The sequence below is a fragment of the Drosophila ananassae genome, chromosome 3L (assembly GCF_017639315.1).
Source record: "Drosophila ananassae strain 14024-0371.13 chromosome 3L, ASM1763931v2, whole genome shotgun sequence".
NCBI classification, from domain to species: domain Eukaryota; kingdom Metazoa; phylum Arthropoda; class Insecta; order Diptera; family Drosophilidae; genus Drosophila; species Drosophila ananassae.
Window position 1 is genome coordinate 20,076,561 of NC_057929.1, and position 23,480 is coordinate 20,100,040.

Here is a 23,480-nt window from a genome sequence, read left to right on the forward strand (position 1 = left end):
GAAATAATAAAAACCAACATATCTTAACTCGAATCTAGCTTTAATCCTTTAAAATTTATCAAATACACAGGTGTACTTATTATTTTGACCAGACCAAAATCGCCCTCCCAGCAGAAAATTAAGCTTAGTATTGAATACACGAGGTGCCCATATTTCAATTTTGTTTTAGAAATTGTGTAACATTGTAACTTATCAATATAAATATTGACGGGTGTGCATTGCATAAAAATCGAGTTATATCCAAACAAATAAACACTATATCTGTGTACTTATTACTTTGGCCAGTAGTGTATATTCTTGATCAGGATCACCTCCTAAGTCGATATGAGCATGTCCGTCTGTCCGTTTCTACGCAAACTAGTCTCTCAGTTTTAAAGCTATCGAGTTGAAACTTTGCACATACCCTTCTTTTCTTTGCAGGCAGTATATAAGTCGGAACGGCCGGGATCGGTCGACTATATCCTATAGCTGCCATATAACTGATTGATCGGAAATGCCATAACTTCGTTGTTTTTCAAGTTAGAAGAGTGGGGCTTTCTATGCATTCTAATGTGGGCAAACTTGTACGATCTGCCAAATTTCGTAAGGATCGGCCGCCTATATCCTATAGCTGCCATATAACTGATTGATCGGAAATGCCATAACTTCGTTTGGCAACTGCGACTCAACTGCAAGAGTATATAAACTTGGACTCCGCCCGAAGTTAGCTTTCCTTTCGTGTTTTTTATCCGAATTCGTAGTGAAATATTAAATTTAAAATTTCTCTTAACCCCTTTATATGAAATTTAATATTTCACTTCATCCTAGAGTATTAGAGTGTTACTGAGTCAAAGAGATCCGATTGGATAACGTCTGGGGCCTTAAAAAAAGTTTTTGGTATTTTGCTTCTCAATTTAACAATTAAATTTTATTAAAGTAATTCAAATCTATGCATGAATTTGGCTATGTGAAAGCATACATGAAATCTAAGCAAAGTGAAGTGTATTATTTTTTTAAATGCCTTTAAGAAATGCAGAGTACCAGATTTACTTGTTCTGGTGTAAGAAGTCATCGACGGGGCACTAATTCATGGACAGAGGAAATTTCTCTGCAGAAGTTCCACCGCCACATACAGTTTAAAGTTAAACGATACGTGAATATTTATATTTTAATCTATATAGTATATCTAGTACGCATACTAATTTATTGCAACCTTGTCATTTCATTCTTATTTTAAGTTTGTTCAATTTGTGGATCTTGTTCGTGGATGTGTAACATATAATTATGACGCAGTAAATGTGGTGATTCACCTAGTATTAGTATGAACAATTTAATACGAACAAATAGGCCAATGCCTACAACAGTTATTACAGCAAGCTCTAATGGGTTACCAAGCTAAAACGAGAAAGGAAACCAAGCTCCATATAAAATATTGTAGTTAGGATAAGTTGACAATAATATATAACACATTGAGAGTCCTATCCTTCTATCTCTGGAGTGCCGAAGCACTGCTCATGACAGGGCAAACTCCAATACCAATGAAAAATATCACACATGTAGTGTGCGAGATTTTTTTTCTCATGTCGTACCGTATTACTGAAAGAAATTGTTGAAACATTTTCAATGGGAAAATAAATAAAAATTAAAATAATATATTTTGGCAAACTGTTTTAATAAAATTCCCTGCGGAAAAAAGGCCCGTGATCCTGGCTCGGTTCCCTTCATCATACAAGTATGGGTTTGGATCATTTTTGAGTACTGCATCACCCCAACGAACAAATCACTCCCAACGATTCGTCAGTGATTCAAACATGTTCCAAATCATTTACTCGGATGGAACAGTTCGCTCCGTTCACATGAAGCAAACTTTTAAATCAAATAGAGTAACGCATTATTACTCGGGTATGCATCATTACTGAAACTGATTTCTTCAACAATATTTAAGGTTAAGTGGATGTATCCAATTAAAATATTGCTTTGTGCTTATTGTTAAAATTATATTATTTTTACATTCATATCAAATAATTTGTTTTATTTATTTACGGAATATAAAACACTCCATTGTCTAGAGATATTCCCTCTAATAAAAATACCAATCGAACAGTTTAAAGTACTTAAGCATCAGGATATAAGAACCGGCTTACAGCCTAAGAGTCGTTGGATTTTACAGTCGTGGGGCTTTTATTTCATATTGGCGACTAAATAAACTGCTTTATATGCTCATAATAATTTAATTTAATATTAGGTTTTACATATAAGCGAAATTATTATACAATTTTTACTCACCATTTTTGAATAATCAAAGGAAGCTGTATTTTCGCAATAGTTTCAAATTTTTTTACAAAAACCTTTAATAGTTTCGAAAGTATTTTCCTGGATCGTTGGGGCTCTAACTCGCTGTGATGCCGCAAACAATCCACTAAGTTTAATAAAAGCTTGCAAGACATTGTTTGTATTCCCACAGCAAGGGTTTCATCATGAACATTTTTTGAAAACAAGTTAACTGCTTTTAATAATACATCCAAGCTTAGGCTTTGACGAACATGGTGGGCAAGATCAGCTAATGTAGAATAAGCCAGGGGACGAATAGAGTCCAATGTTACACCTTTACCAATAAGTAACTCTTCATCAAAAAGTTTATCTATAGTTGGTATAAATCCTATTAGTGGAAAAAAAGAAAAGATATGTGTTTCTAAATTATTGACCGATAATATGCGCCTAAAACGTTAAATTCGTTGTTAATTAATATATACCACCATCAATTGTAGTGTGATTGCTATGTGACTCCGCCACACAAAGAAAAAATGTTACTCATAATATTAAAAAGTATAATAATTAATAAATATTAAAAAGTATCATTACTTGCTGAGAGAAAAAATGAGATAGAATAATCATTACTTTCCGAGCGAAAACTAAAAGTCCGGTATTATCATTATTTGTGATTTTATTTTTTTCCCTCAGAAATTCTTAAAATAATATAATATAATATCTTAAGGGGGCAACCGTCTTGACCATCTTCATGAATTTATTGAAAGAAACATTTGTGAATAAATCAATTGATTTTCTAAAAATACACAATACAAACTACAATGAAAACAAGAAAGGAAAGCTAACTTCGGGCGGAGCCGAAGTTGATATACCCTTGCAGTTGAGTCGCAGTCCGCTAGGTGGCTCCACGCATCTTATATTATTAGATATATAGCGGATCGTATAAAGTCGGCCGATCCTTATGAAATTTGACATATTGAATTATTTTGTCCAAAGAGTAATCTGTACCAAGTCCCATCTTTCTAACTTAAAAAACACCAAAGTTATGCCAATTCCGATCGTTCTATGACAGCTATAGGATATAGTCGGCCGATCCTTATGAAATTTTGTACATAAGATATTTTGGTCAAATATAACATGTGTGGAAAGTATCAACCCTCTAACTTAAGAAACACCAAAGTAATGGCATTTCCGATCAATCAGTTATATGGAAGCTATAGGATATAGTCGACCGATCCCGGCCTTTCCGACTTATATACTACCTGCAAGGAAAAAAAGGATGTGTGCAAAGTTTCAACTCGATACCTCTAAAACTGAGAGACTAGTTTGCGTAGAAACAGACAGACAGACAGACAGGCGGGCATGCTCATATCGACTCAGGAGGTGATCCTGATCAAGAATATATATACTTTATGGGGTCGGTTTGACGTTTGACCAAAATTATAATACCCTCTGCAAGGGTATAAATATGTAAAAACTTTTAAAAATGGTAGCGTGGTGCGCAATATTGTGGAGGTCTGCATAGCAAAAATGGTTTTCGGTGACCAATATTATATGGAGCTGGTTGATCTGAACCACAAAATTCAAACGAATTTAGTTAAAGTAGAACATAATCTAGTCTTTAATTAGAGGTGGGCATGGGCTCGTGTTTTCGTCGTGGCACGCGTGCGCACGCGTGGCCACGCGTGTTCGTGTTGAAAATTAAAATTTAACACGCGTGCGTGCGTTTTCGTGCCGACCTTCCAAAACACGACAAAACACGACAAGCATTAAAAATTTTGTATTTTCTAGAAATTTCGAGAAAAAAAAATGTTTTTGTAATGTAAATATTATTTTTCGTGTTGGGCCGTGTTGGCAAAATTTTTGGCCGTGCGTGTGCGTGCGTGCTAAAAAAACTAAGCTGTCGTGTCGTGTTGGGCCGTGTCGAAAAATTCAGCCCATGCCCACCTCTATCTTTAATCGAAAGAATAAAAAAAAATTAATTTATAACAAACGGCTCAAAATCAAATTTTCGATATCTACAAAAAAAAATCAAGCGAACGCCCCCTTTTTCGGTCCCCTTGTTTCGGTCTGGGAACATAGACTTAAGCTCTAACAATGTGAGGGAAAAAGTTAAAGTCTTGGGTAATTGTCAGATTATAAAGTAGACAGAAAATAATTCCTGTTGCACCCAAAATGTACCGATGGCATATTAACGCCTACACTAATTAATTGTAAAACCATAAAAAAGGATTAAATATTAACCCAGTATCTTATTTTAATCAATTGGAATATGGTTTGTATAGATTTTATGCCAAAAATGTCACTGTGCACTGCCCAAAGGATTTCACTTACTTTGACGTAAATCCGTAGCAAATATATGTCGGGCTGCTATTAACAATTCTTTCCTCAAATGGGCAGCTTCTTTAGGGCAGTTTTCCATGAGGTTAAGTAAACCACTTGTTACAGACAAAGAGTTAGCGACTACTATTTCCTAAAAACAACAAATAAAAATAATATTTATATATTATAAAATTTATATATACAGATTAAATGTATGAGACCGTCTGAAAATATGAGATTGAATAATATACCAATTTGGAAATACCGACATTGTTTTGGGGGAATTCTTATACCCTTGCAGAAGGTTATATAATTTTGGTCAAAACTGTGAACTGCGTTGAAGAAGACATTTTCAACCATATAAAGTATACATTAGACAGTTGCATAAAAGGTTAAAAATGTATATTCAAAATAACTCTACATAAATCGAATTGAGTGAATTTAATTGCGAAGCTCTTTTGTCTGTGTGAATAAATGCTTCTACTTCCAACTCAGTCGAACAAGATTGAATCGCAAGATTAAATTAGCAAGGTTTTACCATTTCCGATCTTTCAGTTACATGGCCGCTATAGGATAGTCGGATAGTAGATTTTCTTTTTTGTGCCACCTTTTTTCTTGCCACCAAATTTGATTTGATTGACCAGCTTTAAGCTTATTGTGGTCTTAAGGAGGTCATCCCGTATTACGGGATCCCTAAAAATTCTAAAAAAAAAAATGCTAAAAAGCAGTACGCAGAATGACGGGATGACACGGGAGCAAAAAATATCTTACCTGGAAGATTCGTACTATATATGCCAAGAATGATAATGTTTTTATTTGTGCCCCCATAAAATCAACGAAAATTTCCTTTTGAGTCAAGTTTCTGAAAGTAAACATTTAAAACGTTTATATATCGGTTTAAAATTTTTAAAGTATAAAAATATCGGTTTCAAAAATACACAAATATATTTTTATCATTTTTTTTACCCTTGCAGAGGGTATTATAATTTTGGTCAAAAGTGTGCAACGCAGTGAAGGAGACATCTCCGACCCTATAAAGTATATATATTCTTGATCAGGATCACCTCCTGAGTCGATATGAGCATGTCCGTCTGTTCGTCTGTGTGACTGTCTGTCTGTTTCTACGCAAACTAGTCTCTTTGAAACTTTGCACACATCCTTCTTTCCTTTGCAGGCAGTACATAAGTCGGAACGGCCGGGATCGGTTGACTATATCCTATATAGCTGCCATATAACTGATTGATCGAAAATGCCATAACTTCGTTGTTTTTCAAGTTAGAAGGATGGGAGTTTCAATGGATTCCTCCTTGGGCAAAATAATTTGATTTGTCAAATTTCATAAGGATCGGCCATCTATATACGATCCGCTATATATCTAATAATATAAGATGCCACATAGCGGACTGCGACTCCACTGCAAGGGTATATAAACTTCGGCTCCGCCCGAAGTTAGCTTTCCTTTCTTGTTTAAATTATTATTTTTTTGTCATAAATATGTTTACGTGGCTACTACGTGGTATATAAAACCCTTATTTATGGTCTACATACATATATAGAAAAACTCATAGAAGCAAAACAGTTCCTATGGAGGGTTTAGGCGCTGGAATCACCTGTAACATGCTAGTACCACAAAACGACAATTTAAACAAATATTTCGCGGGACTACGATTCAGGGATAGCCGAGCGGTAGAGTCCTCGTTTGATGCGTCGAAAACGAGCGAGACATACACTTTATTTTGTTTTCTTGCTTAAGACACTGATCGCTGTCATCAAGGCGAATGCGGAAGTGGAGCTTTAGTGCTAAAGTTTGATTGGTTATAGGAATTAGTTCTCTATGGTTTTGCTGGATAGATGATTGTTGTTTTCCGAATCCAAATTAATGGAAGGCGATAACGTCTACTTCGAAGATAAAATGGGGTAAATCAGGTCGACTATATATTTTATGTCTCGGAAAGTTTGGAGAGGAGTGTGTGTTGTGCGGAATTCTTTTTAGGATTAGTGATTGCTATCAATAGAAAATAGGATTGCATATCCATAATATTGCACTTTAAACCGCTGAATAAACATTTTCGGTGTGTATGTGGGTGCATTCTAAATTTTTATACATTTCTAAATAATATACTATCAATATACCTGATTGATCGGAAGTGCCATGACATTGATGTTTAGATAAAATGTTTAGGCTTTATATGAAATCCATTCTAAGCCATCGGCCATTCTAAGTCGGGAAAACTGGATACAATCTCATCATACAACTTATATTGTATGGTTAGTGGTAGAATGCAATTATTAAAACAACATTTCGTTGCTGATGGATATAGTAGTAGTATTTTTTTTTCCAGTGTTCATTTTTGGAATGCCTGGCACTTTTGTTTTGACAAACAAATTTTTAAATTTTTACATACAATTATTTTTTTGATAGCGGAGGAATTAAACAAATCCAATTTCGATTTCCATATTTATTATGGGTCAGTTTTAGTGGACTGCTGCGGCTAGTTACACTGAGAGAAGTAATTAGCGATTAAAATTTTTGATGTCCCAACAAAAAGTGTGACGAGGGTCAGGCAGTCAAACAAACACGTCCGATTACGGCAAAATGCAAACGAAGTCTGAAATATGTAGGCGAATACGTAGGCGACGAAATGAAAAAATGAGACTTATATTCAAGTAGGTAATTAAAAATGTAGAAAAAATAGTTACAAAATTGTATCTTATTTAAATTAAGCTTAACAATTACATAAAGAGATAATATTTTAGGCTGCGCCTCTCGCTTCGTGTAAAGTGTAGGGAAGAAAACAAGGATACTTTGGTGGGCGGATTAGAAACTAATGCCAAAAATGATGCCTTAAATGTCAGACTAAATTTAAGATTGTACCAACTTTAACATTTTTGCAAGACCATCACCTCCTCTTCACATGATGGTTTTGTCCAGCATCGCTATACATCAACAAACCTACTGAAAATTTTTTCAACGGTCCATGCAAACTGACGTAATATCAAAGATTACATACAATATGGTACAATATTACCAATTGGGAGAGGTATAGGGAATCTACGTAGCCTCCTCGAAAAGTTTATTTACAATATACAGAAGGACTGGTCACAAAACATCGAGAATCAAAGGAACAAAAATAAAATTCATTTGTTAAACAACAGGGGAGGGTAGTCGATTTTTCTTTACAAGTTTAAAAATCAAATCTCTAAAAATTAAAAAAATAAAATAAAGGAGAATGTGAAAAAAACAACAATTTTATCCTTTTTTGTGTTATACCACTAACCATACAACATATAGACTTCTCATTTCATACAACGAAAATGGACGCAAAAATTTCTTGCGACAGGCCCCCGGAGGCCCCAGAGAGAATCTTACTCTCATTCTTACGCTCATAATCTCATTTAACTTTTTTGGTTGTTCAGTCGCAGAGAGGCGCATCATCAAGAAGGTTCTTCTGCGGTTTAACCGATCTTTATATGTATGCGTGCTCACACATTCACACACACGGTTTCATGTGTGCGTTGGATTTCGTTTTGAAACCAGCTAAAATTTTTGATTTTTGTAACTTTACAGGCATGCTACCCTAAGAAAATGGGAGTTATCATTATTATATACCTGTGAAAAAATTGTATTATATTTTATATTATATATTTTTATATATCATACTTTTTATACATATTTAGGAATACGATTAGATGGCAGCAGTAAAATGCTTCACATATATATTTACGAAATTAGGTATTTATATATTTACGAACAATTAAAAATCATTGTACTTAGATAGAAACAGGGTATCTTTCAGTCGCTTTTATTTAAAACCCAAATTTCACTGTTGTTATTTTCAAACGGATGGTTCTTGCATACCCTACTGATGCCCACGGAAACAAAAAATCAGCTGTTTTTGTTTATTCTCACTCCACAAAAATCATCTATCAGAAGGGTATGGAACACCATCCGCTGGCAGAACTACAACAACTTAAAAGCAATCGACTGAAATATACCCTGTTTCTACCTTAATATATAAATTTTAATGCATTCGTTGACATATGCATATATATACATATGAAAAACATTTTACAGCTACCACTTAATCGTATTCCATAACAAATATAAAATATAGGTTGAAATATTAATATATAAAACATATTTTTTTCATCATTAGCGTATAATGTATATCCCAATTTTCTTAGGGTAGCATGCCTGTAAAGTTACAAAATCAAAAATTTTAGCTGGTTTCAAAACGAAATCCAACGCACACATGAAACCGTGTGTGTGAATGTGTGAGCACGCATACATATAAAGATCGGTTAAACCGCAGAAGAACCTTCTTGATGATGCGCCTCTCTGCGACTGAACAACCAAAAAAGTTAAATGAGATTATGAGCGTAAGAATGAGAGTAAGATTCTCTCTGGGGCCTCCGGGGGCCTGTCGCAAGAAATTTTTGCGTCCATTTTCGTTGTATGAAATGAGAAGTCTATATGTTGTATGGTTAGTGGTTATACTCAACGAGATAACCAATTCCTACTATGTCACTTTAAAAGTTCAGAATGACTGTTACACTGTGTTATAGATCATTTCATCATGGATATGGATTAAAACGCCACCAATTTGTATACCCTTGCAAAGGATATTATAACGACTTCAAACTTTTTACACGTTCTTCTAACCGTTGCACGCAGTCGTCTATATGTTCATATAGTTCAACGATCGGAAATCGGAAATATTTATAGTTCAAATGTATTTTAAGTTTATTTTTATAAATTTTTAAAATTTCGAAGTTTTTTCTTTTTTTGGAGACATTGTTTATACATTACCTTTGTGTAATAGTAGGTTGTAAATTAATAGTTGTCAATATCAATGGAATAAATTCGGCAACTTCTTGATGGACAGCGTTTTTATATATTTGATACATGAGTACAACAATAATTGGTAGTTCTTGTAACACTTTTAGGGACAATACTCCACGTGGAAGTAGATTATACTGAAAAGATAAAAGAAAATATATATTTTTTACAAGTTTTCATACCGCTCAGAAAATTGAAAGGTTATACAAATTTTTCTCAAATGTTTGCAACGCAGTGTGAAAGGTCAAATGTATAATTGAAAATGTATTTATCTTTTTTTTTTTATTTTTTTTTGCATTTTATTCGTTCAGTTCAAAAGCTAGAAAATTCAGATTTTTTAATTGATTGCACAGGCTAACAGCAAAAAATCTCCACCCATAATTTCATCTGCTCCATAACCTTTGGGCTCCCCTGAACCAAAGTCCAGAACAAACATAGGTTCCATCACCCACAGTTTCCGCCGTACACCTAAGAGAAAAAAATTTTTTAAAATAATTGATCAAAATTTACTATATATTAAATTATATAGCCCATGTAATTGCGTTGACCATCATTGTTTTTAGTGCAAATCATTTTCGAAATGTATGTGTACCAACTAAAATTAAAAAATGTCATCTAGCAGTTCCCATATCTTTGAAATACTCATCCAAAGTTGAAATCTCCGATTTTTTACAATAATTTTTGGTCTTCTATGATTTTTCCCCAAACATTTTCCTATGGAAGATTTTTATTTTCTTATTGAAATTAGTAGATCATAACATGTTTTAATTTTGTATTTAACCCTCTAAGACATAAGCCTGCCTGAAGGCACGTATTACGTTTTTGGCCCTAACAAATAAACTAACAGCTTTTTAATCGTTTAAATAATTTTTAGCGGTTGATAAAAAGCATATTGAATTATAAATCTCAGCTTTAAAGATCTCCGAAGCTCTTAACGGCACTTATGCTTAGGAATACATAAAGCATATGTTGTTTCGCGCATAAAATTTGGTCGGCGGTATGTTTTGTGTTGCTGTTCGAATTAGAAATATTATAGAAAATTGCAAACCGGGTTCGGTATAACTATTTGTATTGGGCGATTCATTCGTATACGCATACCGCTTTGAGATCTACAGCGGTGCAGGTGATAATGTGGTCTTACCTGGTCACCCAGAACTTGGTGCTTCAGCCAACATTGTATCGCTTTGAACACAAAACGTAGAAAGTTTTAAGAATCACATAACTTACTTTGATAATTTTTATACATCTTTGCCTTTGATGGTTTATCTAAGAGCGATAGGTACAAACCCTCGTGAAAGAACTGCAAAGGCTTCTCGCTTTGACAGAAAGTGCATGAGTAAAATGCTCACATGGGCATAAGGGATCACGTAGATCTCATGGACGGCCTTATGGGACGCTATCATATCAGAGCAAAAACTAGGGATGCCGCAACACGTATTTTTTATCACCTAATTGATATTATACCTAAACCATTTCCCACATTGGTTGGATCGAAACAGTGGAAAAAGAAGTTGCAATCACTGTAAAACTTCAAAAATGCAATGCATATGCACGAAATGCAGTCTTCATTTATGCTGCACTGCGAATCAAAACTGTTTTGTAGAATACCGTAAGAAAAAATAAAATAAATATTCATTACTTGAAAATGTTTTTTTTTTCCACTAAAAGCCCCAAGCGTGCCTACAGTCCCGCTTACCTTTCTTCTCACCTTACAGGTGAACCGAAGATTATACGATATTTTAAAGCATATATTTTAGCTCAGAAGCATTCATTCACTTAAAAAAAAATTATTTGAATAATATTTTTCTATTATTTTAAAAAGTAGCCTTAGAGGGTTAAGGGAAAAAACGGAGGATGTTTCGATTGAATCTAGAAGGCAATTTCCATAAACGCTGGGCACTGCATATCACCGCAAGCTTTGACGAGCACGCTGGGAGTGCGCTTTGTGTGTGGGCAAATAACACAGTATAGGATCCAGTTATGACCGGCTACAGAATCACATAAAACATAGTTGATATCTAAAAGGAGTGACTGCAATCAACCATTGGCATCCGTTGATCCCAGACCCTCACATATTGGACAATTCTAAAGCAACTTTTCTCTTGCTTTTTCTGATCACGATCGATCCTTTCCAACAATACCTGCCGTTACTTACAAACTAAACTTCACAATAGTCCAAAGACTGCTACTTCACAATAGTCCAAACTATTAAAGTTGCAGAAAGCCTTGCCCACGCCACTCATTTAGTTATTAGCCACAAGGTACTCCAAGGTAAAGTTCTCCCATAGACTTATCCAATAACACCAGTTGCGACCAAAACACTTTTGCTGTCCAATTCTAGTCCGCAAGGTTTATTTCGTTTTTCAGCAATGCTTAATCAAATGCACCCAAATTTTAATGGTGTAAACACTGTTTAATTAATTTGCATTGAGCATAGCTTCGTTGATTTCGCTCATATTTTTACATTTTAAAGTTAATAATGAAGCTTGTTTCCGTTTTTGGAGCTTGTTGCCGCTACATATGTCTAGAAGCGTTAATTGAAAAACTGAAATGCAAGCGCAACATATCCAACTTTTTTCAAATGAAGCAAAAGACGTTATTAAGTTTCAGCTTCTTCCTTGCCTTTGTCAACTTTTAAGATACATTCAGCGGAACACATCTACAAATGCAATAAATTAGGATCTAAAATAAGAGCAAGAACACATTCAATAATTTCATTGTTTATCATGTACCAAAACTAAAAGGCTTATAATTATGAACCTCTAAGTAGGACTCTATTCGTAAATGATGAGACCAGGACAGCTATCGAGTATCCGTGCCGTTTGTGTTGCCGCCACGAGAAAGCTCTCTATACTGACTATTAGGCTTCCCTGGCCACTTAAAAAAAGGTACCCGAAAAATGAAGTGCGTCTCATGGAATTCTTTCTGATTGGACAAAGAATACACCTCAAGTTGCAAGTCTTACGAAAATCCTAGCACAATCAGCCATAGCCCTAGGCTTTCCAAAAAAAAAAGATGGCACCCTGGACCAGCGCAAGTGAGGAACCTTTAGCAATGTTTCCTGGATGCTTCCCAGAGGCAGACGCTTTGTTCAACACAAACGTCTCTTCTCTCACAAACTTTGAGCTAAATTTTGTCCACAAAACCCTGTACTGGGCTATACAAATCTTTAAGCCGTACAAGTCAGCTGGCCCCGATGAAATCTTAACTGTCATGGCTCTTACTTGTCTTACTGTCTCTTACAAGAGCCGTATGCAGAGGAACCCCGCAAAGGGTAGTCCTCTCTCCTTTCCTATGGAACATAGCTGTGAACTGGATTCTATAAAAGAGGGGGGCATTGCAGGTAAATATCTACAATCACTGTATTACCTTATGTCCGCGAAACTTCACTTACATGTTGCGTGTGCCGGCAGCGCTGCAGCTGAATTTCTGGCCCTACACTCGCGAGTTATGGAAAATGAGAGTTTGCCCACCACTACTGTAGATCACCTCTTCATGAGATAGCCCAACAGTATAACATCAGCCTCATCTAGGTTTCAGGTTCTCAGGAGGACCTCTCAGGTAACTGCATAGCAAACGAACTGGATCGTATAGGCAGCACCACCCCGCTCCAAGTACTTGTATACCAAATGCTGGGGTATACAAGTATTGGGTGTGGATAAAATTTTATTAAAATAATTTAATATTGAAATGAAAATTATTTTTGTTTTGCTCAACAAAAAAAATGTGATTGTTCATGGCCCGATGTGACACCTATTTATTATATATTGACTAATTTACTAATACTTCTTGCCTTATTCATGCTTCTTAAGAGGGCAGGATAACCATCCTTGGAAACCTCCAAGGCTGGAAAAAACTAATTTTTTTTTTTATTTCTGAGTGAATATAATTATTCAATTTTTTTAGAGAGAGTATCTGGAAATTTTTTTGTTAAGAAATAATTATTATAAGATATTATAAGTATAATTATTATAAGTTAAGAAATATTATCCCATGACGGCAGTCGGCCGGAGTCGCTTCAAAAAATTGTGACCTTGCTTTGCGTAAAATCTGCCCTCACAGTGCTATCTTTAATAAAAATAAGTGAACTGATTTATTTAAAATATTAATTTCTTTTGCGGATGAACGAAATAATATTGAAAAATATGCACTTTTTAATTTTTGGTGCGGTAGTAAATTCGGAGGTACCAAGTTAACATAAAACTCAGAAATTTATTGCCTGTAAAAATGGTAAAAAGAATTTTTTTAATATATATGCGGTCGTTCATCCGCAAGTATTGCGGTGTGCAAAATTTTGTTTAGATCCGAGCATTACTTTTTGAGTTACGTCACGCACCCACTAGAAAAAATTTTTAAGTTTTAAGAAAAACGCGTCTAAAGTTTTAAAAGAAATTGAAAGTATATTGATAGAAAATTACTAGATAATCGGTATCTCAGCTAGTTTTAGTCCGATCGACATGAAACTTTCACAGAATATTCCTGAACTAAGGTTCTATTATATAAATATATTTTTCAAAATTTTTTTTTTTAATTTTAAACCATCTTGCCCCCTAAGAAAAATCACAAAGTTGGTACTGTCGGGTCAAGCAGCCGCCGAAAAGAAGTTTGTCCGGCAATAATTTATTGAATTCGTGACGGCACTTTCTTTTATATTTATGTTCGCGTCGCTCGCTCTCTCGCGGGATCTCACAGTCGCTCCGCAGCATCAAGCGTTGAGCCGCGCTCCCGCGTCATTATTCCAATTCGGTCGTCAACCCTACTCAGTCACATATGTAAATACAATTTGTAGAAACGCCAAAACAATTAAATAAATTGTATCTCTGTAACTAAACAGGTACCTTAGATACTAGAACTGGAAATTAGAATGATTTAAATTTTTACTTTACTTGACTTGTTTCTTACTTACTTAATTGTAAAATGTGAAATTAATTGTAAAATTTTGTATGAAAACATTTTCGTAGGAAACTATTTTCTTAGGTATTTCAAAAGTAATTTTCTTTCCACTTGTAAAGAGATCTGGGAGCGATAAAAAGGTAAAATGACCTGTTTTGGTAGTGGAACGTTTCGATTAAATCAATTATAAAAATTAAAGACGATTTATTGCAAAAGAAAAAATCGAAAATCGAATCTTTAATCGATTTTTCCCAGCTCTAATAGGTAAGATGATATCCACAATAATCGGAAAAAATACTTACAATTTGTTGAGAATTAGAATCCAGGGGTTTTTCAACATGAATAGTTTTTACTGAATAAGCTTCAGATAAAAGCGTTTCCAAATTTAAGTCTTTCAGGTCATTTATCCAAATTTCGCAAGAGGTTTCAAATATGGATGATAGATGATTCGGCAAATTTGTATATATTTCTTTAACAAATCGCAAAAATATTTGAATCTAAAATAAAAAAAAGAAAAAGTTATTTAATACTATAGTTTTTAAATATGCAATATATGGATATGTGGATATATATATATTTTTATACCCTTGCAGAGGGTATTATAATTTTGGTCATAAGTGTGCAACGCAGTGAAGGAGACATCTCCGACCCTATAAAGTATATATATTCTTGATCAGGATCACCTCCTGAGTCGATATGAGCATGTCCGTCTGTCTGTTTCTACAAAAACTAGTCTCTCAGTTTTAAAGCTATCGAGTTGAAACTTTGCACACACCCTTCTTTCCTTTGCAGGCAGTACATAAGTCGGAACGGCCGGGATCGGTCGACTCTATCCTATAGATGCCATATAACTGATTGATCGGAAATGCCATAACTTCGTTGTTTTTCAAGTTAGAAGGATGGGACTTTCTATGGATTCCTCTTTGGACAAAATAATTCGATATGCCAAATTTCATAAGGATCGGCCGACTATATACGATCCGCTATCTATCTAATAATATAAGATGCGTGGCGCCACCAACGGACTGTAACTCAACTGCAAGGGTATATAAACTTCGGCTCCGCCCGAAGTTAGCTTTCCTTTCTTGTTATAAAATCTTTTATTTGATGACCGGTTCTTTATTTAAGGGGTTAGGTGGGTTTGGCAGCTTCAAAAAAATGGATTTTTTTTATTTTCTTATAAATTTTTACAGAATCTCGAGAATGTTCTCATACAGCCTTGAAAAGGTGGACGCTCGAGGTCAGGTATAGGCAGAGCACAAACTTTAAACGCGTTTTTCTCAAAACTATGTTTTCAAAGTCGGTTAACAAGTTTTCTCGGAAACTACTAAACCGATTGTTGAGCTATCAGCGTTTTGATAGCAACCGAATTAATAAAGACTCCACAATTCAATTTTAATAATTTTATTGGGTCAATTTAACCCCAAAACAACGGCAGCGGCCGATCCCAACAAAACCGAGTATACAAGTCATAAAACCTAAGAGCTTGCGCAGAAGCTCCACCAAAGCTCCCAAAGTGCATGCGCTACAAAAGAATAACAAAGCGCATGCGAATCTGGGAGAAACAAAGAATATAATACAGCTGATAACGGGCAATTAGTGGACCGCTGCGGCTAGTTACACTGGGAGAATTAAATTGAAATAATTATGTTATTTGATGCTGGCACAAGTCCCAACACCGATCTTGATCAAATTTTGCACAGACCTTTGAGATAAGATTCTCGAGAACTTGAACGAAGGATTTTTTTTCGTTGATCACAACTATTTAAAAAAAAATATTTGGTCTTTTCAGTTCGGATGATTCTATCAGGAATTGTGCTGTCAACGCGAAAGCACCTTTTTTTCTAGGGGTCACCAGAAATTTCGACTCAATGGATGAATGTTCAATATTTCTTTCTGAAAACTTCAGGAATTGTTTTTCAAATATTTATATTTAAGCAACTTTAAAGGTGTAATACAATTTTTCATTCTTTATATAAAAAAAAAAATTATTGAAAATAGCCCTATTTTGGCCGAGTAAACCCACCTAACCCCATAAACTATCCATAGTTTATATTTACACACCTGGCCAAAATAATAAGTACACAGATATAGTGTTTATTTGTTTCGATATAACTCGATTTTTATGCAATGCACACCCGCCATTTTTTTTATATTGATAAGTTACAATGTTACACAATTTCTAAAACAAGAATGAAATATGGGAACCTCGTGGATTCAATACTAAGCTTAATTTTCTGCTGGGTGGGCGATTTTGGTCTGGTCAAAATAATAAGTACACCTGTGTATTTGATAAATTTTAAAGGATTAAAGCTAGATTCGAGTTAAGATATGTTGGTTTTTATTATTTCCTTGCATATTTAAGTATATCCCAGGAAAAAAAAATTCTATAGTTGGGCAAAAAAAAGAGTTGTACAACAGAAAAAAGAAAAATTGCTTTAATTCTGCAAAAGGAAGGATAAAATCTTCGGGAAATCGCTAAAAGACTTGGGCAGTCATTATTTTTGGTCCAGAATGCCCTAAAATTCAAGGTTCAATTCGAAACTCACGTTCGGAAGAAGAAATCCTGTCAAACGACTGACACCCGAATCCTAAGTCTTTGCTGCTCATCCATTGCTGCTCATATTGACCATGAAATATCGTCTAGATCAGTTCGTCGTAGACTTACTAATGCTGGCTTACAAGGACGCATCGCCAGAAAAGTTACTCTCCTTCGAGGGAATAAATTAAAGATGAGGAAACAGTTAGCCCAAAATCATTTGGCATGATCTGGAACAGAGGGTTCCAAAAAGTGGAATAATGTCCTATGGAGTGACGAAACAAAAATAAATCTATTTGGTAACGACTCCAGAAAGAATGTACGACTTGTTTCGTCGACCCAAAGGCATAGAATTCGACGCCCGGTACTCGAAATAGACGGAAGCGGAAACATTATGATTTGGGACTGTTTTTCTTGGCATGGAGTCGTCCCGATTTACGGATTACCGATACTATGACCCAATTTGGATATAAAATTATATTGTCTGACATAATGCTGAGGAAGACATGCCTTTGAGTTGGGTCTCTCTACAGGACAACGACCCAAAACACACATCAAAGCTGGTCAAAGCTTAGTTCACCGAAAACAAGGTGGACATTATGAAGTGGCCAAGTCAAACTGCAGACTTAAACCCAATAGATAACCTATGGGGAGAGCTTAATCGTCGGATTGGCACAAACACATTTCAAAATATAGAAGAATTGCAGCAAAGACAAGGTACGATAGTTGTTTGGAGACGTGCCGTAAATTGAATGCCCAGCATGCCGAAACGGATAACAAAAGTTATACAAAATATGGGGGGATATACTGGGTATTAGCATAAGATTACTATAAAAAGACAGTTTACGTTGGGCCGTCGATGCGATCAGTCGTGTGTCTCTTCCAAATCAAACTTCTAAGCGAGGCAAACTCAAGTGGCAAATATTCTAACTTACATACAGTTCTATAATTAGATTTGTTATCAGTTAGTGCACCAGCAGTGACAATCTTCTTGCTTACACTAGAAGCTTAAAACGAACAATGCGCGATCCACCAGACATATGGAAGGAAAAACCTTCTCCAACTAGCAAATTCCTAATCATATCAAGAACCGATGATTTAACCTTTAAAGGAGTCTCACCTTTCAACATAAAAAAAGTTATAGATATAACATGCGGAGGCGTAGTCGTCAGTTGTAGGAAACTACGTGACGGAAACCTTCTCCTACAAACGAAAGACAATAGACAAGCCGAAAAACTCCTAAAACTAACAACCATATTGGACATACCCGTAGCAGTTTCAGAACACAGAACCCTGAACTACTCAAAGGGTATAATATACTCAAATGATCTGCGAGGAATTGATGAAGAAGAGATCCTTGAAAACCTAAAAAGCCAAAAAGTGTCAGCCGTAAGAAAAATTATGAAGACCTTCACAGTAGAGCCGACAGAAACTAGACTTATAACTCTAACATTTGACAAGCTAGACCTCCCCGATCACATTTACATAGGATATGAAAGGGTCCAAGTTCGGCCTTATATACCATCCCCAATCCGTTGCAACAACTGCCTACGGCTAGGTCACCTCCAAAAATTCTGTAAGAACACAGAGACCTGCTTTATGTGCAGCCAACCTTCCCATATCGACATGACAATTGGAGAAAAATGCGAACGTGGACCTTGCTGCATCAACTGCACTGAAAAAAAGATGCCGGATAATAAACACCATCCCAGAGACAGAAATTGCCCAGTATTTCTTTCCCATAAGGAAGTGCAAGCCATCAAAACCCTCCAAAAAGTGGACAACAGAACGGCCTGGTCAATCTACAGGAAGAGACACCATCATGATGGGTCTCTATACGCATCGGTTGCAAGCTCAATGCAGCACAACACCTCCCAACAACAAAGATTGACACAGAACACGCCCCCGACAACAGCATCAACCTCTCACCACCCACCATCATCAGAAGACACTGGCAGACCCATTATAGGATACGACGACAAGGAAGATGAATCATTGCTAACGGACTCGAGTATTGAAAATAACAGAAATGATAGTACAAACAGTAAAGTAAATATTCTCCCTAAAAATATAAGCAACAGAACTAAAAGAAATCTTATCAATAAAGAAAAAACAAACAGCACAATTATAACAAGGTCAAAGCTTAAAATATTGCAGAATTAACTAAATACTAAAGACTACAGATTAAATATAAATAAATCTAGACGTAAATATGACACTTAAGATATTACAATGGAACATTAATGGCTACACAAACAATTATAATGAACTGCTAATCCTAATCAAACTACACAATCCCAAAGTTATCTCCCTTCAGGAAACACACATAACCCTCTCCCAACAATTCCCCATCCCTGTCAATTTCAAAATGTACAACACAACGTCAATTATAGCAAAAGGTGGAGTCGCCTTATTGATCCACAAAGATGTCCAACATAAACCAATTCCGGTAGGACAAATTTTTGATGCCATAGCTTTAGAAATCTACTCCAAGCAAAAAGTTAACATCCTATCCACTTATATTCCACCTTCTCAAAAATTCACCACTTCAGATTTAGAAAACACTATTCCACAGTCATCAACACCTTCGCTGATCACTGGTGATTTTAACGGTTGGAATACTCTGTGGGGCTCCCCCAAGAGCAATCGCAGGGGTAGGATTCTCGGTGAATACATTTTAAAAAACAATTATATAATTCTAAACAATGGCCAGCCTACCCATTTCTCCACCCACAACTCTTACACCCACATCGATCTTGCCTTATGCTCTCCAAGCCTTAAAATTCACTGTGAGTTTAAAATAATGGACTCACCCCAGGGTAGCGACCATTTCCCTATAACAATCAACATATTTAACAAAGAAAAAAAGATATTTAATTACACAAGCAAATTTCTAACCAAAAAAGCAAATTGGGAAAAATTTGAAAATCTTACAAATTGTCTCCATAGCCAGATCCCTGTTTCAACAAACACAAACAAAGAACACAGCAACATAAACAAAATAATACTAAATAGCGCTTACAATAGCATCCCCCAATCCCATCCTCCAAAAACTCAATACAATGTCCCATGGTGGAACAAAAAATTAAATATCTTGAAAACTAAAAAAAACCGAGCATGGAGATTGTTTAATAGGGAAATGAATCAAGAAAACCTAATACAATATAAAAAATCCAACGCCCAGTTCAGAAGAGAAATTCGCCTCAGTAAGAAAGAAAGTTTGCACGCACTGACCTCCACCATTTCAAGCCAATCCAAAGCGGAATTAGTCTGGAATAACATCAGGCAATTCTGCGGAATTCACAAATCAACACACATTCATTGTATCCAAAATAACAATAAAAACTCAACGGTCACAAATTCAAAAGACATAGCTACAGCCTTTTCCAAACACTGGTCATCTAATTCAGAGGACCAAAACTTCTCCCAGTCATTTAGAGACGCCAAAAATAACACATACAGATCAGACACAAACTATCTACCCAACAAAACAGTCGACTTTATGGAACAAGACATTACGGACCTTGAATTTAATGCTGCTTTGAACAGTCTAAAGGGGAACACCCCAGGAAACGATAAAATAAACTATATAATGATAAAGCACATCGGAAAACCAGTTAAAAAAAGATTAATAAACTTTTTCAACTCAATCTTAAGTTCTTTTATCCCTCAGGCTTTTAAAATTAGCACCGTAGTCCCAATTCACAAAGCAGGCAAAGACAAAACGACAATAGAATCATACAGACCAATCTCCCTTAACCCATGCATTGCAAAAACGCTAGATAAAATAATTTCCAAACGACTGTGGTGGTTTGTTACCTCTAACAAACTTCTCAACAGCCGTCAAGTTGGATTTAAAAGAGGGAAGTCTGTGACAGACTGTCTACTATATGTAGACGCTATCATCAGCAGGACCCTTTCAGAAAAAAAACACGCCTCGGTCATAGCACTTGACTTCGAAAAAGCTTTCGAGAAGGTAGGACTTCACACCATAAAAAGCCAACTGAACCAATGGGGTTGCGGACCCAAGTTAACAAAATATGTAACACAATTCATGACAAGCCGTAAAATCAGAGTCAGAGTAAACCACAGTCAATCGCTAATCCAGCCACTCCACAACGGGATACCCCAGGGTTCCCCATTGTCGGTAATATTATTCCTTATAGCATTCAATAGCTTATCAGATACCATTAGCAGGCATAAAAATTTAAACTTCATTGCATATGCTGATGACTATAACATAATAATAGATCTCAAAAAAGAAAAGAACTTGCAAATCGACTTGAACCGCCTCTTTGAAGACATTAATAACTGGTGTAATACATCAGGAGCTTCATTGTCTATCACAAAATGCAAACATATGCATATTTGCAGAAAACAATGCTGCACTTGCCAAGTATCCACACAAACACATGTTATTGATTCAGTAAAAGAACTAAAAATATTAGGAGTATCCTTCGACTCAAAATATAGTTGGAAACCACACATCAATAATTTAACTAAATCTCTAACTAAATCGTCAAATATAATAAAATTCCTAGCAAACGATAAGTACAATTGTCAACCAACAACCCTAGTCCAAATCGTGAAAAGCTTATCCTTATCAAAAATAGATTTCGGCCTGCCACTATACGGACTAGCACCAAAAACACAAATAAAACCGATCAAATCTATACTCAACAACGCCCTTCGAACCGCGTTAGGAGCCTTCCGCTCAACACCTATTTATAATATCTACGTCGAATCCAATATTACCCCTCTTGAAACTAGAATACAGCACCTTCAAGCCAAATTATCAAAAACTATAATTCAATCAACAGACACTCCGCTGAAACCAATCCTTGACAAAATCCTAAAAAACAAAATAACAAAATACAGAAACTCAGCCATACAAAAGAGTATCATCTCCTGTAGCAACCTTGGCCTCCCGGTCAACCCAATAAAACCCACGCCAAAGTCAAATCCGCCATGGAATCTAAGTCCTGAATCAATAGACATAGCCTTAAGCAAATACAGAAAAGACCAAACAAATTTGTCAGTATTCATAAAAGAATTTTCAGACATAAAATCAAAAATGAACAACTTCACATTTATTTATACTGACGGATCCCTTTACAACCATATACCTGCATACGCCATAACCACCGAAACCACTGTCCTTAAAATGGCCATACTTCCGACCTACTCCTCAGTCTTTACTGCAGAAATAATCGCTATATTAGAAGCCATCGAGATAAGCCGCACAATAAAAGGAAAAATCTGCATCTGCTCCGACTCACTGTCTGCCTTAAATTCAATAAAAAACATTGACAACAACTCACATTACCCCACATTAATTAGAGAATCAATTACAAAGCTCTATCCAAAAATAAAAATCTTGTGGATTCCAAGCCACGTGGGAATCATAGGAAATGAATTTGCTGATAACGCCGCTAAATACGCAACTACAGCACCTTTGGTCACGACAAAAAATCTCAACCAGACCGATATAAACAAATACATAAAATCGAAGCTATCTAACAATTCACTAAACCTATTACAAAACACATCAAGCTGGTACCAAACTATTAACATAAATTATACTAACATCAATGATTACTCCAAAAACAAGGAAATCACCAGTCTATCAAGACGAGACCAAACTAAATTCATTAGATTACGTCTAGGGCATACAAGACTCACCCATCAGTATAGAATGCTGCAATCGACATCTAACACCTGCCAGTTTTGCAACCAAGTTGCAATGACTTTGAACCACATACTTAATGAATGCGTAGCATTTAATCCTGCCCGAAACCCCTTCCCAAATGGTAACCTCCATTCTGCCATTTCAAATCCTACAACCAGCAACATCCTGAGAATCCTAAATTTTCTTAAAAAAACAAAGACAATCAATCTTATCTAATAATTAAGCGTCCAACAACACAATAGAAATTAGAAAACTAATTTTCGAATTATATAGAATTGTGCAAAAACTTGAATTTCACATAGACTAATACAGACATTAGGATTAAGTAAATAACAAAAAATGTAACTACGAAAAACAAAAAATAAAATAAATGAGCCAGCCGAAAGCCTTAGTAGCTATGGCTGCAACGCCCCCCCCCTGTAGCTTTAGTTTTAACTTTAAGCTAACAGAATGTAAATAAATAAATAAATACTATAAAAAGAAAAAAATTGAGAAAATGTTTTTTATTTTTAAGTTAGAGGCTTTGAAGAATTGCTGTACTTATTTTTTTGACCAACCCTTTTTTATGTTTTTTAGGTTTAATCCACAATAAATTCTACAGATTTCGTGAAATATTCTTATGTTAAGTATTTTTATAATCAGCATTATGCCAGAAAACTAAAAGAAATTAGAATTGGTTCGTTACGGTTATCAAAAAAGATTTACGTGACATAGAAGTAATCTTATGAGCGTGTACTTATTATTGCGCTCTCTTGCGAATTTGCCCCGCTTCGCCGCAATAGAAAAGCTATGCTTTAGTTATTTTTGTTGAATATATCGAATAATAACGTCTAGCCGAGTGCACGTACTTTTATTTTTCCTCGTTTTCGAAATTTATAACAAACAGCCACCTTTTGTTTTTAAAATTGTTGAGATAAACTACAATCATTAAACAGTCGGATATGTCTCCT

At 35.4% G+C, this 23,480-nt stretch overlaps 1 protein-coding gene across 7 annotated transcripts in view; it reads right to left on the minus strand.

Annotated features, from left to right (window-relative positions):
- The window catches only part of LOC26514407 (transcription-associated protein 1), a 185,419-nt gene that overhangs the window by 143,053 nt on the left and 18,886 nt on the right, over positions 1–23,480 (minus strand). For 3 of the 7 annotated variants that reach the window (XM_044715309.1, XM_032455637.2, XM_032455638.2), the window contains exons 3-7: positions 14,605–14,799; positions 9,380–9,546; positions 5,341–5,431; positions 4,582–4,720; positions 2,266–2,638 (exon numbers count right to left, since the gene is read on the minus strand). In XM_044715309.1, coding sequence (XP_044571244.1) covers positions 2,266–2,638; positions 4,582–4,720; positions 5,341–5,431; positions 9,380–9,546; positions 14,605–14,799 — 965 coding nt within the window. Of the gene's footprint in view, positions 1–2,265; positions 2,639–4,581; positions 4,721–5,247; positions 5,272–5,340; positions 5,432–6,702; positions 6,744–9,379; positions 9,547–14,359; positions 14,453–14,604; positions 14,800–23,480 lie in introns of those variants that run through there. The other 4 variants (XM_032455639.1, XM_014903916.3, XM_044715311.1 and 1 more) reach the window with 4 other exon arrangements.